General features: G+C 38.9%; 1 protein-coding gene across 1 annotated transcript; it reads left to right on the top strand.

The window, feature by feature from the left end:
• Nucleotides 1-959: 959 nt before the first annotated feature.
• On the top strand, nt 960-3,987 carry LOC121765831 (programmed cell death protein 2-like). Its single transcript, XM_042162086.1, has 8 exons — nt 960-1,136; nt 1,504-1,604; nt 1,695-1,778; nt 1,868-1,959; nt 2,319-2,596; nt 2,932-3,163; nt 3,289-3,493; nt 3,693-3,987. The coding sequence occupies exons 2-8, from the start codon at nt 1,512-1,514 to the stop codon at nt 3,777-3,779; spliced, it is 1,071 nt and encodes a 356-aa protein (XP_042018020.1). The 5' UTR covers nt 960-1,136; nt 1,504-1,511; the 3' UTR covers nt 3,780-3,987.
• The last annotated feature ends 11,482 nt before the right edge of the window (nt 3,988-15,469 follow it).

Here is a 15,469-nt window from a genome sequence, read left to right as displayed (position 1 = left end):
TTCTTAAAAATAATAACTATTTCCATTTTGGTCGTTCCTAAATACAAACTTTAGAATCTTTCTATTTTAGGACATGGATCCCACAATCCACTAACTATACTTTCACTATTTTTTCTCTTTCTCTCTTATTTTACTCATTATTCTTTTTATCTCTCTTACTTTACTAATTTTTTTATTTATTTTACCAATTATGCATTAAAATTCATGCCTTTTTAAATGTTTCTATTTTTTAACACGGAGTAAAAGATAAGGATGTGTGGATACAATAAGAGCATCTCCAGTAAGACTGGACGTCAAATAGCCCTCACATAGCCTTCACACTGCCACATCATCAGCACTACAATTCTCTTGCCACATCAGCTTGCCACATCAACTGGACATCAAATAGCCTTCACATAGCCTTCACACTACCTATCCACATCACTAATAACAATTATATAATTTAATTTACACTCGTATCAACATACGGAATTTAATTTACGAGACAAATACGGAAAATTCGAATAATAATATTAAAACTTAAAAAGTACATTAATTTTTAAAAAAAAGTACAATAATTTTAAAAAAAGTACAAAAATTAAAAAGTACATTAATTTAAAAAAGTAAAACAAAATCACTGCTCGCCGCCGTCCTCGTCTCCGTCGTCGCCGAGCGCTTCTTCACTGTCGCCCAGAAAAAAAAAATAAAAAATAAAATCTGACGCCAGTTTGACGCCGATCCGGGACCCACAATGGCTCCGTGAGGATCGGCATCGGAACCGGCGTCATCGCGCGAATCGGCATGGCCACGCCGATTTTGACGCCGATTTCGCCGACGCCGGTTCCAATGGTTCGGCGTCAGAACCGGCGTCGGTGAAAAATCGGCGTCGCGATTTTGACGCCGGCATTGGAGATGCTCTAAAAGAAAACAAAAAGAAAATTGGTGTAAATTAAAATATTAAAATTAAATTTTCGCGAACTCTCCAAAACTTCACCGCAAAATTTATTTCTCCCCTATCGCGCCGCCACCGTTCCACCCGACGTCTGCTTCGCCGCCACTACCCACCACGCTCAACAACTTGACGACTCCTTTGTTTATTCAAGAAGCTACTGTGAGCGTTAAAATATTCCGAGTTCCTTCTTAGCTTTGTAATTGAGGTTTGTCGAGCATTTTTTTCGTTTGAATTAAGTAGAGAGAGATGTCTGGTTGCTGGCTTTACTTGTTCATTTCTTTTTCTGTTCCATTATTTTTTGAATTTAGCGCCCTGCCAGATGAATGTTATCTGTTCTTTACCAATCACTTCTTGTTATATATTTGAAATTGAGTTGATTGTCTGAGATATCAGTAACTGTGGAGTGCTAAAATGCTTAGAATTAGGGTTCTTCAATAAAATCAGTTTGTAATTTTGTCATAAATTGAAGTTTGATGTTCCAGAGTGGAGCTGAGATGCTGTGCATTATTATTCATTATACAATTTTCAGTCTGTTGTTGAACTATTGAATGTTCTGGCAAATATTGATCCAGAAACAAACATGGATGGAGTCATTTTAGGCATGCCTGGGCCATGGGCTGAGAGTAACTACGAAGAAGCTGATATATATACTACGAAAATCGGAGGCATTCCTGTATATAACTCAAATCTTGTTTGAGAATTATATTTCTTACTTTCAAAATGTGCTGCTTCCTGAATTTTGGTTTGCTATACCGTTGATCAGGATTTTCCTATTCCACTTTTTGATGAGAAGCCGGATCTGCTTAAGTGCGATACGTGTAGGAGCAATCTTTCTCTCGTTGCCCAGGTTTAGATCATGAGTCCTTGGCGTTTCCAGTTATCAGATTTGTGAACACTAAAATTGCTTCTCTTGTTTTTTAATGTTTTTATTTCCAGGTCTATGCTCCTGTTTCGAGTGCGTCTTTGACAATAGATGAGCGACTAATCTTTGTATTTTTCTGTATGGTTCCAAGATGTGAGAGCCCCATGTAAGGTCCTTTTTCCAAAATTTTGTTTAAACTATACGCGCATTGCATAGACGACAGATCAAGTGGTAGACCACCATATACCTGTCAATTTTAATGCTCCCTCCGTCCCATAGAAATAGGCTAATTGAGGATGACACAGATTTTAATGCCTGATTGGTAAAGTAACAGAGAAGGAGAAAAAGTAATTGAAATAATGTAGTGGATAGTGGGTCCCATAAATGATAAAATAAAAGCAAAGGAGAAAAAGTTGCTATAAATCGATATGGACTATTTGTATAGGACGGACGAAAAAGGAAATTCGGCCTATTTCTATGAGACGGAGTGAGTATTTGATATTATCACTATTTTGACTGTTGCAGCTGGAAAGCACTTCGAGTACAGAAAATGTTAAGCAACAAAGGGGATGAATCACCTAAATCTTCTTCTTGTTGTTCAAAAACTAATTGGCTGGACGACCTGTGTTCGTTTGACGTTGGAGGAGAGGATGATGACATAGACATAGAGGAGTTGAGTAGGGAACTTTCGGAAGCCGCTAGTTTAAATTCTACTGACAAAAATCAGAATAACGTCGCTAAGTCCAGGAAAGAATATATGTCCACTGGTCAATCAACTAGGTCTATTGATAGTAGTATTCCAGGTGAGCTTCATCATTTTGTTAAGGCATCCTTGTTTATGAATTTGAACTCCATTAACCTCTATTATGTATCTAACTGATGTGATTCTCTTTTTATCTAAAGTGTGATAGTTATAAACTTAAGAATTTGATTTAGCATAATCTAGCCTCTTAGTAGATTATAGTACTTCAAAATTATTCATGTATAATGTGGCATATATTTTGTAGTAGAGTTGTGGATGAGAGACTATGTTAGTGAATAATTTCCAGCTTTCTCCACTGTTACCAAATGGTATTGTATCCCCATTCCCCACCTCCTATAAATTTACTAATTGTATGATTACGTCGCTTAATTACAGTTTTGCCGTGCTTCTACACGTATGCTCAAGAAGAGAAGCTATCCAAAAAAGCTATTTCCGAAAGTTCTAAGCTCCAAATCTCCATTGAAGAGTATGAGAAAATTCGTAAAGATGACTCTGATGGAGAAACTTACGGAGAGGAGAAATATGAATATGATACAGCATTAAACGCTGATAGAACTTACCTCAAGTTCATGAAAAGAATGGATGCCTACCCAGAGCAATGCTTCAGGTAAAACCTTCTGTTAAAGCTGGACTCTGACCTGACATTCCATGCACACATATCTCAGTAACCAAGGCATGTTAGCCGCCAAATTCTGTTTCATCCTACTCTTGATGTTTGTCTTTCTGCATTAGGTACTCCTACGCTGGAAAACCTTTATTGGCTTCTGGAGAGATAGGGAATCCCGGGTCCTGCAAGCTCTGTGGTGGGGCAAGGCATTTCGAAATGCAGCTGATGCCGACATTGATATCCTTCTTGTTGGAGAGAAGCGATGATCAACAGAGGATACCTTTGGAAAAGTTTGATTGGTTGACTGTGTTTGTATACACTTGTTCGACGGTGAGTATCCTCATATCGTACAAGTGCAACTGAGATAAAAGTAACTGTAAAAGGGTAGTGACGATATAATACGTAACGTTACAGAATGTTCAATTGCTACAATATCCATAATGTGGGGTGTGTTTTGGCAACAATAGTTTTGTCTATGTTGCTTGCAGTCTCTATAAAATGAATAGCTCGTTCGTCTCCTCTTTTTTAGAACTGTGCAGGTGCAGAGTTTCAAGTTAAATCTGGTGACGACGAATGGATAGTAGCTGAGGAGGCACTTATATTCCAGCAAGAGTGAAGAATTGAAGTGAAGTTTAAGGGTTTTTCTCTCTTTCATTTTTTCTTTTTTGTTGTGGGTGAGTATTACTTATTTGTAGTGTTAATATTTTTGACAATATTTGTGCCTTGAGAAATTTACAACTACAGAGATTTAAACCGAACATAAAAATGCAGCAGTGTATACGAATTGAGCTATCATTCTTTTAGAAGCTCATATCCTTTTGATACTTCCAAGCTTCCCATGTCCATATGCATGTTTCTGATCTTCTCAATTCAAATGAACATAATCAAAGTGGTTTCCATCATATCTTCTCCTCCAACAACCCATGTCAGTTTCAACAACTGATCAAGGAAAGCCCTATCATGGGATATGTGTTGGTTGAAAAAATGACTCTGATACAAAGATACACTAACAGGGCGTAATACAACCCAATGAAGAATGGAGAAATTAAACGGAATAAACTGAATTGAAATAACAAATTAGAAACTATAAACCGTAAACATGTAAGCAGGGTCGAGGAGTCCTATTTCCGCAAGACGAGATATGCTCCGGTAGTGCTCACGGTTTGACGTGTCGTCCCCAAAAGATAAAACGGCTTCGTTTCTGAAGTAGTAGCACCGCTAGCAGTAGAGCTCTGGCAAACGGGAGTAAGGCGGGGGCATAGCTTCGACGGGAAGATTATGCAGAGAGGGAGAGAGCTATGCAAATGATATGAGTTTGTTGTGTGTTTAATCGTATGCAATGCATGGAGTGACTGCTTATTTATAAGCCAAGTCCACCCATTGGGCATTGATGGAGTCAACAGTCATTATGTGTGCCATGATAGCTTGACTGTAACCGTGGGGGGTTACTGACGGGTGCACTAGCCATTGGGAGCTGAAGAGACACGGCGCACCTGGACACGCTACACGACGGGATACACCATGGACCGTCGGTGCACGTGACATGAGACACGGGACACGATGCACGGTGCGCGGTGCGCGGCTCGCGGGCGGGCGGCGGCGGCACGCGCGTGCGCGCGCGTGGGCTTTGTCACCCATCTTATTCCACGATAATTATTACACATAATAATTCATCTTATTAAATACTTCATCAAAGAAGTTTATCATCCCCGATGTGAGATAATTAACACTTAGATAATTAATCCCTTAGTTTTTTTCATAGCTCATTTTTAGCTTTATTGTGAACAACTTTAATATATTATTTCTCACTTATCGGGAATCGGATTTGAGAAAATGAATATACTACGGTCATCTACTCGGAACGTAGATCGTCGCTATTGCATTTAATTTCACAAAATTAAATATCTTGTAACATTTATTATTAGTCAAAGTCATTTAACCAAGCACGATTCCAACAATCCCCCACATGAGTGGAAATTGTCAAATGCATATGTATGCAGACACAAGCTCAACCCTCAAGAGGTATGTAAGCATAATGATAGGTAGTTTTTGGCTTTGAACCATCCATAGTCAACACAATCGGATACACAAGCGGACTAGTAGCGCGATGCTTTGAACTATTCCTCCACGGCGTGCACCGAGACAATGATGTTAACACTTAAACACCTCAACCTCATCCGTTCTCACGTTTTGTGTCCATTTCAGTCCTTGGACACCTCTTTGGATTCATAAGTGTATTGTTTGAAGCGGCCCCACTTCACACTTACATAGATGATTCCTCGTTAAGTATCTTGCCATACTCGGTCTCTTTGAGAACTTCATCTCAACGAGATCCTTTAGGGATCATTAAAATTCATAGAGTTAACCTCACCACTAGACAAGTTTTTTCAACACTCTATTACTCTTTAGGGAATACATGTAGATGAGTGTTCACACGAATTCTCATAGCTTAGTTTTCCCATTGAACCAAGTTATTGGGATCTCCAGTCATCATGGTTGGGTTACCACTATGACAATTCTTTAGTTTGTGGATTTTAAACACATTCCCTCTAGCAATTTATTCATTTGATCAAGATTTAACCCTTTGGTTAGCGGATCCGCTAGATTATCCAATGACTTCACGTAGTCAATTGTAATCACCTCTGTTGTGATCAAATGTCTCACTGTATTATGTCGTCGACGGATGTGTCGAGACTTACCATTGTACAGGCCACTGTTTGCCCTCCCAATAGCGGCTTGGCTATCACAGTGAATTAACACTGGAGGCACGGGCTTTAACCAACATGGAATATCTTCAATGAAGTTTTTAAGCCATTCGGCTTCTTCCGCAGCTTTATCTAAAGCTATGAATTCAGATTCCATGGTGGATCGGGCTATACATGTCTGTTTCGTGGATTTCCACGAGACAGCACCACCCCCAATAGTAAAGACATATCCACTTGTTGAAAGTGAGTCTTTGTTATCAGATATCCAGTTTGCATCGCAGTACCCTTCGAGTACCGGGGGTATCTCGAAAAGTGTAGCCCATGATTTTGAGTATACTTGAGATACCTCAAAACTCTTACAAGAGCTTTCCAATGCTCTTTGCTTGGATTGCTCGTATAACGGCTCAACTTGTTCATTGCGCAAGCAATATCATGTCTAGTGCAATTAGTCAAATACATAATGCACCCAATGACCTGTGCATAATCTTCTTGTGCAACAGGCTCGCCCTTGTTCTTGCTCAAGTGAACATTGAGCTCTATAGGTGTCTCTGCCGACATGCCATCATAGGCGTTGAATCTCTTTAGTACTTTCTCAACATAATGAGATTGTGTCAAGATGATTCCTTTGAATTAGAATTTTTCATTCCAAAAATCACATCGGCTAGACCCATATCCTTCATGTCAAAGTTTCTCTTTAACATGGTTTTCGTACAGTTAATCACTTAGGTGTTACTACCCATGATTAACATATCATCAACGTAGAGACACACTATAACGTATTCATTGTCAGTGTTCTTAATGTAGACACATTTGTCACAATCATTGATTTTAAATTCATTTGATAACATCACACTATCAAATTTCAAGCAACGACGCTCGTTTCAATCCATAGAAGTACTTAACTAGTTTGTAAACCTTTCTCTCTTGTCCAGGTACTACAAAACCTTCAGGTTGTTCCATATAAATTTCATCTTAAGTCACCATTTATACTTATCAACTGTTCCAACGACCTTAAACTTGCTTTTAAGAACTCATTTGCATCCTAAAGGTTTAGCACCTTCAGGTTGATCAACCAACACCTAAGTGTGGTTTAGCAAAATTGAATCAATTTCGCTTTGAACAGTTTCTCTTTAATGCAGCCTGTCTGGGCCAGCAAAGGTTACTTTTATCGATGTTAGTTCTTCATCCAACATAAAAGCAATATAGTAAGGACCAACTGTCTTTGGTGTACTGACCCTACTACCACGTCTTAGTATTGTATCGTTTGGATCGGGCCTTGTCTGCTTGTACGATTCTGGCTCTTCATCCGCTGATTAAGAACTAGTGGCTTCATCCTCAATTCTCATCTCAGAATTAGATGCAACATTTTCCTTGTATTTGCGAGGAAATATATTTTTCAAGAAATACTACATTTCTTGACTCGATTGTTATTCCTACGGTCGCAGTCGGTATTTCAGACTTGTAGACAACAAATCGATAAGCACTCATATTAAGTGCATACCCAATAAAGATGCAATCAACCGTGTTAGGACCGATTGTAACTTCTTTCGGCAGAGGAACCATCACCTTTGTCTAACACCCCCAAACTTTGAGGTATTTGTAGGATGACTTCCTTTTCTTCCAAAACTCATAAAGAGTAACATCCTTACTTTTTAGTAGGATCTTGTTTAGGATGAAGTTGGCTGTCAAAATAGTTTCCCCCCACATGTTCTGGGCATCCCTGAACTAATCAGTAACGATTTGTAATCTCTTTAATAGTTCAGTTTCTTGCGTTCTGTAGCACCAATAGATTGTGGTGAATATGGTGCAACCATTTGAAGAATTATACCACTTGTGTTGCATAATTTCTCAAACGAGGCTACGTATTCGCCTCCTCTATCTCTTTGAATCATTTTGATTTACAATCCAAGTTGATTTCTGACTTCGTTCTTATAATTTTTGAACACTTCAATTGCTTCATCTTTACTTCTTAAAAAATAAAGATAGGAACATCTTGTGCAATCTTCTATGAACGTGATAAAGCATTTTATACCACTTCTAGTTTGCACGAATTTTAAATCACATACATCAATGTGAATTTTCAAGGGGTTTTATGTTTCGTTCAATAGAATGAAACGATAATCTAGTCATTTTCGCCTCAAGACAAGTCTCACATTTGTTTTGGGTATTGACTTCTTTTGTCTTTAGTAAATCCAAGTTTACTAAACTTTTATAGCATTTGGATTCACGTGTCCTAATCTATAATGCTACAAATAGGAGGAAGTATTTGCATTTTCATTATTAGCCAATGGCTTTTCAACACGGCGAATAGCCGATACACTTAGTTTAAAAAGAACCATCGGTTACATAACATTTTCAGATGGGTTTTCCAAACTTATACACAAAGAACTTTTTAGACTCAAATACAAGTTTAAACCCCTATTTACAAGTATTGATCCAGAAACTATGTTCTTGCGTATGTCCGGGACATGTAGCATTTTCTTAGAGTGATTGTCACATCGGACGTCATCTTGAGGACCACATCTCCAAAGTCAACACATTTGGACTTGGTTCCCCATGTTGAGCTTCCTCCCCTCAACAGTCTTGTAAGTGTAGAACTTACTTCTATCGGCACACACGTGGGCAGTGACGCTCGTGTCGATATACCAACCACCTTTGTTCTCGACGTGGTTGACTTCTTCAGTTACCACGGCGGCTATGTTGCCTTTGGCATGTTTGATAAATTTGGCTCCACCAAGCTTCTTGGTTGGTGGCTTCATCTTTCTCCCGACATCTGAACGGGAGCCAAATGTCTCCCCATGTCACCCGATGAACGAGAGACTAACGGGTGCAAAATTTGCTCCCAACATCTCCTAAGAGACAGACGTGTGCAAAATTTCTCCTGATATCTCACATTGGATGTAAGGGTGCAAAACGTCTATTGACATTTCCCAAGGCACAGATGGGAGCCCATGTCTCCCGACGAACAGGTGACCAACGGGTGCAAAATTTTCTCCCGACATTTCCCACAGCACAGATGTGTGCCATACGTCTCCTGAAATATTCTAAGGCACTAACGGGAGTGAAATGTCTCCCGTCGTTTTGAAGGAACGAACGGGTGAGAAATGTCTCCAGATATTTCCCATGCCACGGACGGGAGTCGAATGTCCGTCATGTCTCCCGACGAACGGGAGACGTCCCTTGGGACCAATGTGTGCCAAATGTCTTCGAACATTTTCTAAGGCACGGACGGGAGCAAAACGCTTCTCATGTCTCCCGACGAACGGGAGACGTCCCTTGAGATCAATGGGACACGCCCAACGACCTTATCCATGGGAACGACGTAAGACGTCCCATAGGACTTACCGACCATTCACATTCACGAGGGATCTCCCCTACATTGGAATCAGTCGTGTTGATCCCAAAGGCATCAACTCTCTTGTTGGACTCGGCCACTCAATCCATTAGAGGATTCTATGGAGCCACTAAAAGTGGAACCTCAGTTCTCGTGTTGGCCCCTAAGGTCCCAACACACGTGTTGATTCCGAATGCATCAATACTTGATCCGTCAGAGGATCTCAAGGAACCACTAACAGTGGTACCGTCAATTTGCGTGTTGGCCCCGAAGGCCCCAACGCACGATCCATTGGAGGATCTCGCGGAACCACAAAAAGTGGAACCGTTATTCTTCGTGTTGGTCCCGAAGGCCCCAACGCACGATCCATTGGAGGATCTCGCGGAACCACAAAAAGTGGAACCGTTATTCTTCGTGTTGGTCCCGAAGGCCCCAACACCCGTGTTGACCTTGAAAGGTCCAACAATCGATCCTATCAAGGATCTTATGGAACCATCGGTGCCACCAAAGGTGTTTGCACCAATCAACCCAAACGGGTTAGTAATTTCTCATGGTGTTATGGGTAGTCATAGGTAATGATGTGGACTCGATGGGAGTCGTGGTCATGGCGGGGACCCGATGGGGAACAATGGGCACGTCGGTGTTGGAGCCAGGGAAAGTGGCGACGGCGAACGTAGCAACGTGATCCATCTCCATACTAAGGTATTAGTTTCGAAAGTTTTAGATTCAATTTAAAGTCCAAACTCCTTCTTCAACGGCAAGTATATCTCGTCTTGCGATTGTTGGTTGAAAAAATGACTATGATACAAAGATACACTAACCGGGTGTAATACAACCCAATGAAGAATGGAGAAATTAAACGGAAATAAACTGAATTAAAATAACAAATTAGAAACTATAAACTGTAAAGATGTAAGCCGAGTCGAGGAGTCCTCTTTCCGCAAGACGAGATACGCACCGGTAATGCTCACGGTTTGGCGTGTCGTCCCCAAAGATAAAACGACTTCATCTCTGAAGTAGCAGCACCGCTAGCAGCAGAGCTCCGGCGAACGGGAGTAAGGCGAGGGCAGAGCTTCGACGGGAAGATTATGCAGAGAGGGGGAGAGCTATGCAAATGATATGAGTTTATTGTGTGTTCAATCGTATGCAATGCATGGAGTGATTGTCTATTTATAGGCCAAGTCCACCCATTGGGCTTTCATGGAGTCAACAACCATTATGTGTGCCATGATGGCTTGACTGTAACCGCCGGGGGTTACTGACTGGTGCACTTGCCATTGGGAGCTGAAAAGACACGACGCACCTGGACACGCTACACGACGCGATACACCATGGACCGTCGGGGTCCATCGGGGACCTTTTGTCTCCCGTTATGCATCGGGGTCCAGCGGGGACCTTTTGTCTCTCGTTATGCGTTGGGGTCCAGCGGGGACCTTTTGTCTCTCGTTATGCGTCGGGGTCCAGCGGGAACATGCCGTGGACCAGGACCCGTCGGGGATAGCGTGGAGTTTGGGGTGGTCTAAAAAGAATAGGCGGGACTTGAACCACGCTCAACGACCAACTCCAAAGAACAGCCCACAGACCACCCAAAGACCAATTGCCAAGGCACAAGGTACAAGGCACACGACACACGACACCTGGTGCATGGACACGGTGCACGGTGCGCGGCTTGCGAGCGAGCGGTGGCGCACGCATGCGCGCGCGTGTGGGCTCTGTCACTCATCTTATTCCACGATAATTATTACACATAATAATTCATCTTATTAAATACTTTATCAAAGAAGTTTATCATCCCCGATGTGGGATAATTAACACTTAGTTAATCAATCCCTTAGTTTTTCTCGTAGCTCATTTTTAGCTTTATTGTAACCAACTTTAATATATTATTTCTCACTCACCGGGAATCGGATTTAAGAAAATGAATATATTAAGGTCATCTACTCGGAACGTAGATCGTCGCTATTGCATTTAATTTCACAAAATTAAATGTCTTGTAACATTTATTATTAGTCAAAGTCATTTGACCAAATACGATTCCAACAATATGATCATCGAAGAACAACAGGTCAGGATCCTGCAACTAATCACAGATATGATCGAAATCCACAATGAGAGTTAAATCTATGGAGTATTTATCAAAGGAGTTTGATGAGTATTGTAAATCTAAAGGTATCAATAGGCATCGCACTGTACCTACGAACCCTCTATAAAATGGGGTGGCAAAAAAGGTAAATAGAACGATTTCGGAAATGGTGATATGCTTGCTTGTGGCATTCGGGATGGAGAAGAGGTTCTGGGCAGAAGCAGCATCTACTGCCGTGAAGCTATTGAACAAATGTTCTTCATCTAGTAGTGATGGAGATACTCCTGATTACATATGGTTTGGAGACATGGAAGCTATTCAAATTTGAGGACTTTTGGCTGTAAAGCCTTTGTACTTGTGAAGCAATGCAAGTTGGAGGCTCGGGCATTGAAATGTTTGTACTGGGTTATCAGTTAGGAGTTCGGTAATGCTAAGATTATCATCAGTAGACATGTCATAGAAGAAGCTACGTTTCTACTCCCCCCGTCCCAAAATAAGAGTCCTATTTTGCCATTTCGGTTCGTCCCACAATAAGAGTCATATTTTACTTTTACCATAAATGGTAAGTATGCCACAATTTCCACCAACTTATTCCATTCACACTTTATTACTCCCTCCATCCCACTACAAGTAATGGATTTATTTTGGACATGAGAATTAAGAAAATGATATATATTGAGTTAAAGTGGAGAGAGTTAAGTATGAGAGAGGAAAAAATAAGAGAGATAAAGAGAAAATAAAGTAAGAAAGAGAGAATAAAGTAGTAGATGGTTGAAGTTTTGTTTTTAGCTAAAAAAGGAAATTGATCACTTGTGGTGGGGCAAAGGAAATATAAAACTAATATATATAAGTGAGACTTATATACCGGTAACGTATTCAACTCACTTTTCTTTATATTTCTTAAAAACGTGCTATAATCAAATATGACTTCTATTGTGGGACAGTGGGAGTATAAAATAACAATACTAATTTTTCTAGAATGATGACATAATACTCTCTCTTCCCCCTATTAATCGACACCAATTTCCTTTTTTTATGTCATCAATTAATTGATATTCTTACTTTTTACTACTTTCGGTAATTCACCCCACATTCCACTCACAATTTATAATAAAATTGATATGTAAAAGTAAGACTCATGTTCCACTAATATTTTCCACCCATTTTATACTATATTTTTAAATTTTTTGCTAATTCATCGGTACCAATTAAGGAGGGGAAAGATGAAGTATGTTTTTGAAAAAAATCTGCAGCCATTAATAAATGAAGTAGCAAGCACATGACCAACCACAAAACCAAATTTTAAGTGAAAGTGTGGTTATACCCATATCTGAGTTGTAAAGCATACGCGTGAAGTAATAAATGTTGTGATTGTTATTCATTCGAAATCCAAATCAAGGTAAAAGACAGCTACATACACAATCACAGCTAAGCATTTAGAATACCAGAAAAGGTAAAGAGCAGCCAAAACCGTGTTAAATACCAGGGGCCATTTTGTAATTATCCTACAACAATTATCTCATATTATAATAATATTCAATTAATTTTCCCAGACACACACACTTCGCACTTCCTTTGCTGAAATAAAAGGCAGACGCATTTCTCTTCATCCCACCACAATTCCACTCATTCTTAGGCTCTTTTATTTTCATTTCCAGAAAAAATTCTCTACTGGTTTCCAGCCGCAATTGTTTTTCCGAAAAAATTATCTTTAGTGGAATTGTTTTGTTTTATCAGATGGAAGATCGCAAGGAGGTATGTGGATTTCCAAAGCCTTTTCAGCTATACAGATTGCTAATTTCTTTCCTCAATTGTGCAATTCAAGTGTGTTTTTTGTTGTGCTAAATCAAAATTATGGTGTTTCAATGTTTCTGAAGATCTGATTGTGGCTGATGTTTATGGGAATCTGAATTAGAACTGAGATTTTTTGCTTTCATTTAACTTTTCCTTGTTTGTCGTTACCTGATTGTTGATTTGCAGTTGTTGCATGCACAGCTCTATAGATTTATGATAATACTTTTCCTTATTTTAATTATTCTTTGCAAATACTTGAATTTTATAGATTTTTTAAATAGTGAATTAAACTGAGATATATAGTTGAAATAATGCTTTCAAAATAAAGGCCTTGTGTTTCAGCTGAAGTGATGAAAATCAATTTGTTGATTTTTCTTTGGTAGTATTATTCTTGATGAAGTCAGGGTAAAAGGATAGGAATAAGTCAAGAATTTAAAAATATATAACTGTTTTGTTTTGTATTTCTAGCTATTTTTTTATTTTGGATAGAAGAGTCCTGGTTGTGAATGTTCATGTTATGCTTATCTGTCATTTTGATTTGTCTCCATTGAAATAGTGATGATGCTTTAGTTTTCTGCAAATAAGGATAAAACTCTATTTCATGAGCTGTCTTCATCAAGATCAATAGCACATGCTTAAGAAAGGCAGGAGTCAATTATAGAGATTAACAGGTGTATCTTGTAGTCATTGTATTGTACGAACATGGTAAAAAAAATTGATTGCGAAATCAACAATAATATCTTGTAGATGCAATTAGATGAGATTGTGATTGTCAATGCTAGAAATAATGAAACGAAAATTGGCTTTTGATTGTTTCCTGATCACAAGCTTTTTGGTGATTGTGTAGAGGAATGCGCCATGGCTATCCGTCCCACAGTTTGGGGACTGGGACCAAAAGGGACCATTACCTGACTATTCCATGGATTTCTCGAAAATAAGGGAGATGAGGAAGCAAAACAAGATGGATCCTTCAAGAGCTAGTCTTGGCAACGAGGAAGAACTAATCCCTTCGACCACAAGGGACACCACCGCTGCTCCTCACAATGATCATCACGACTATCATCAGAACAACTCCCCAACGGTATGCTTCAGCTCTTAATATATACGCGTCAATGGTCCATTCGATATCATGATGTGTGTATTTAGAAGGGTTGAAGAAGATACACGGTATCTCTTTTGCTTAGGTCCACAAATGATTCAATATCTTGAGATCGTGTGGTGGTCCGTGGTGGTGTCGTATTGATATAGAATTGAAATAATGTAGGTCGAATTAGATGGTAACGGGTCCCTTGATGTGTAAATACGGAACATTTAGCCAGAAATGGGAAGTGACATTCTATATTTGTGTAGTTGGAAATAAGTCATGAATCTCGTTTTAATTCATCAGAAGTGTGACTTCTTGTTATAGTCATTCGTCTTCTTCGAGTGTCATGGTATGCATTTTGCATAGGTAGCTTGCTGATATTGTTGTGTGGTGCAGGCGAGGCGGAGCATCTTCAGCTACTTTAACTGTTGCGTCAAGGCGTGATTCGCGATAGGGTGCTCCATTTCTTGTTGTATGTTTGATGGTGTAATCGAAATGTTGTAATTTATCTAGGGCTTTGACGATTGCTTGTGGCTAGAGTTGAATAATTTGATTTTCGACTCTGGAGTCCTTCTAAAATTTCACCTAATTAACCGACCCTTTTTAAGCTGATACTACTTTATTTGGTGGATTTGCATATTTGAGTACCCAGAAATTTGAAGATTGGATAGAAATTATTAAAAACACTCATGATATTGAGCAATTGCAGAATATGCATTCTTCTATGGAAGAATTTACGAATGACTTATACTTCTACAAGGTACTCACCAAAAGATTTTTTGTAATCATAATGATTTTAAAAATTGTTGATTAATATGTTAATTGGAGAGAAAAAATGGATATAAGTATTATATGGAGAGAAAAAGATAGTAAAATAATTAGAAAGACAGTTATTTTGTTGTTTTCAAAAATAAAAATATATTATTATATTTGGAACAAATTAAAAAGAAAACTGTGTCATTTTAGTTAGGACAAAATAAATAATAAATGAGTATAAATGACAAATCATGTGATAAATAAATCTTTCCAAAATTACAGAAAATTAGGTTTATAAGACAAATGCAACATAAAATATGTTTTTAAGTATATACCCTTAACATTACTTGCACAGGAAGATGATAAAGTTCGTTACTTGGAAGAAATTCTGAAGAAAAAAAAACTAGAGGAAGAAAAGGAATAAATGATTTTGGGGAAAAAGAAAAAAATAGAGAAAGTAATTTCCTATAATTTAAGTTGTTATGGTTGGTATTATGATTGATTATGTAATAGAGATCGGCCACCTTTGTTGTATTGTAGTATGTGATAT

Source organism: Salvia splendens, chromosome 14, assembly GCF_004379255.2.
Source record: "Salvia splendens isolate huo1 chromosome 14, SspV2, whole genome shotgun sequence".
NCBI classification, from domain to species: Eukaryota; Viridiplantae; Streptophyta; class Magnoliopsida; order Lamiales; family Lamiaceae; genus Salvia; species Salvia splendens.
The sequence above is the reverse complement of the archived record's forward strand: the minus strand, read 5'-3'. Positions and strand labels throughout refer to the sequence as shown.